General features: G+C 44.4%; 1 protein-coding gene across 4 annotated transcripts in view; it reads right to left on the bottom strand.

Annotated features, from left to right (window-relative positions):
• Positions 1-2,500, bottom strand: part of LOC135093083 (uncharacterized) — a 48,099-nt gene that overhangs the window by 414 nt on the left and 45,185 nt on the right. For 3 of the 4 annotated variants that reach the window (XM_063991966.1, XM_063991964.1, XM_063991965.1), the window contains one exon: positions 1-589. This exon is cut by the window's left edge and continues 414 nt beyond it. In XM_063991966.1, coding sequence (XP_063848036.1) covers positions 451-589 — 139 coding nt within the window. In that variant the 3' untranslated portion in view covers positions 1-450. The remainder of the gene's footprint in view (positions 590-2,500) is intronic. The other variant, XR_010263184.1, reaches the window with a different exon arrangement.

Consider the following 2,500-nt stretch of genomic DNA (forward strand, 5'->3'; position numbering starts at 1 on the left):
TCTTATTTTTTTCCCTTTCTTCCTTTTTCTTTCTTTTCAATTTACTTTTTTTTTTCATTTACGAGTCTTTCATTATAATTATTTTGTCAGTCAGTCAGTCAGTCAGTCAGTCAGTCAGTCAGTCAGTCAGTCGATCAGTCAGCCAGTTAGCCAGTCAACCAATCACGCACCCAGTCAGCCAGTTAGTCAGCCAACCAGCCAGTCAGTCAGTCAGTCAACCAGTCATTCAGTCAGCCAGCTACCCACCTAACTACCCAATCACCCAGTTAACCGGTCAACCAGTCAGTCAGCCAGCCAGCCAGTCAGCCAGCCAGACCAAACCACCTAGACAGGATCTCTCCAACTCCACTCAAAACGCCAACACACACTTTTCACGCCCTCCGAAGCGCTGACGGCGGGCTGGACACTGCAGAAGAAGAGGAGGCGGCGGCGGAGGAGGAGGAGGGGGTGCTAAGACCAACGCTGCAGGAGGAGGAGGCTAAGGAGGGCTGCTACAAGTGTCTGATTGTAGGAGTGCGAGGTCCCTGAAGGAGGCGCTGAGTTGCAACCTTCGTAGTCGTCACAGCTTTGCAGACACCCCTTCACGTATCTGCAGGAGGGAAGGGGAGGGTGTGTGTGTCAGTAGCTGGGCAGGGGTGGGGAGGCGTGGGGAGGGAAGGGGTGTCAGTTGGTAGTGAGTGAGGGGAGAGAGTGAGGGAGAAGGAAAGGAAGGATGAAAGTAAAGGTGAGGAAGGGGAGGAATTGAAACGAAGGAAGAAAAGAAGGAAGGGAGGATGAAAAGAAGATAGTGAAGGAGGAGAAGGAAAGAAGGAAGGAGGGAGGGAAAAGATAATGAGGTTCTACTGGAAGTTGTTAAGATTTGTATGATTCTAGTGACAGTTAAGTTGTTGGGGTTCTCAAGGGTGTTTTCAAGGTTCCAGTGATAGTTAAACAGCTCCAGTGGAAGTTGTTGGGGTTCTCAAGGGTGTTTTCAAGATTCCAGTGATAGTTTAACAGCTCTAGTGAAAGTTGTTGGGGTTCTCAAGGGTGTTTTCAAGGTTCCAGTGATAGTTTAACAGCTCCAGTGGAAGTTGTTGGGGTTCTCAAGGGTGTTTTTATGATTCCAGTGATAGTTTAACAGCTCCAGTGGAAGTTGTTGGGGTTCTCAAGGGTGTTTTTATGATTCCAGTGATAGTTTAACAAGGAATCTTAATTAACAATGAAAGAAAGGAAATAAAAAAAATGAAAACAGGAATTGAAAGCTTTGAAAATCGTTACGGTGGGAGGAAAAAGCGTTTGAAAATAATAAAAGTTAAAGAAAACAACAACAACAACAACAACAACAACAACAACAACAGCAACAACAAAAGCAAAACCAAACACAGCCACACAATTAAAAAAAAAAGAGACGAACAAACCAATAAAATAAAATAAAAAAAATGAAAAAAGAAGAGAAAAAAAAATAAAGAAAAAAATGATCTCTATTTTTTTTTCTCTCTCTCTAATTAGCAAAGGTGAATCAGGTGACAGTTTCCTTACCTGGCGGGTTCCCTAATTGAGTCACTGATTGCCAGGTGAGTTAGTCGTGAGTCAGAAGGCGAGTCAAGGGTGAGTAATGAGTCACGTAGTTGATGAAAAGATGAAGGAAGAGAAAAAAAAGTGAAAAAAAATAATGTTAGCAGAAAAACCGGAGAGAGAGAGAGAGAGAGAGAGAGAGAGAGAGAGAGAGAGAGAGAGAGAGAGAGAGAGAGAGAGAGAGAGAGAGAGAGAGAGAGAGAGAGAGAGAGAATAGATAAGAATAGATACAATTTTAAGAGCCAAATCAAAACACAGACAAAAAAACGAAAAAAAAACGAAATAGAAAGAAAAAAAAAACAGAAAAGGAAAAAAATGGAAAAAAATAAGGAAAAAAACGTGGAAATTAATACAGGTAACAATTTTTTCCCCAGGTGAGTGTGTGATGGAGGTGGAGAGAGGTAACCAGCTCTTGATTACCTCCCATTAACAGGTGCGGCAGGTGTGGACAGGTGCAGCTAATGACCTTGGCAGGGCCTTTAATTACCTACCTGCCTTGTCACACTCACCTGTCCCCCCATCACGCCTCCCCTCCCCCTTACCATTCCCTCCCCTCCCCCCGTGTGTGTGTGTGTGTGTGTGTGTGTGTGTGTTAATCTGTCTGATCTACATGTTTTTTTCTTATCATGCACAAACAAACAAACAAACAAAAGAGCAAGTTAACAAACAGGCAAACAAACACACAAACAAACAAACAACGTGCAAGAACAACAAGAACAAGCAGGCAAATGACACAACCATGCACTGGAGAGGAGGAGGAGGAGGAGGAGGAGGAGGAGGAGGAGGAGGAGGAGGAGGAGGAGGAGGTGAATGAAATGGAGAAAGAGGAAAAAACGAAGATGAGAAAGGATAGCACTGCATTGAAGAGGAGGAGGAGGAGGAGGAGGAGAAGGAGGAGGAGGAGGAGGAGGAGGAGGAGGAGGAGGAGGAGGAGGAGGAGGAGGAG

Source organism: Scylla paramamosain, chromosome 41 (assembly GCF_035594125.1).
Source record: "Scylla paramamosain isolate STU-SP2022 chromosome 41, ASM3559412v1, whole genome shotgun sequence".
NCBI classification, from domain to species: Eukaryota; Metazoa; Arthropoda; class Malacostraca; order Decapoda; family Portunidae; genus Scylla; species Scylla paramamosain.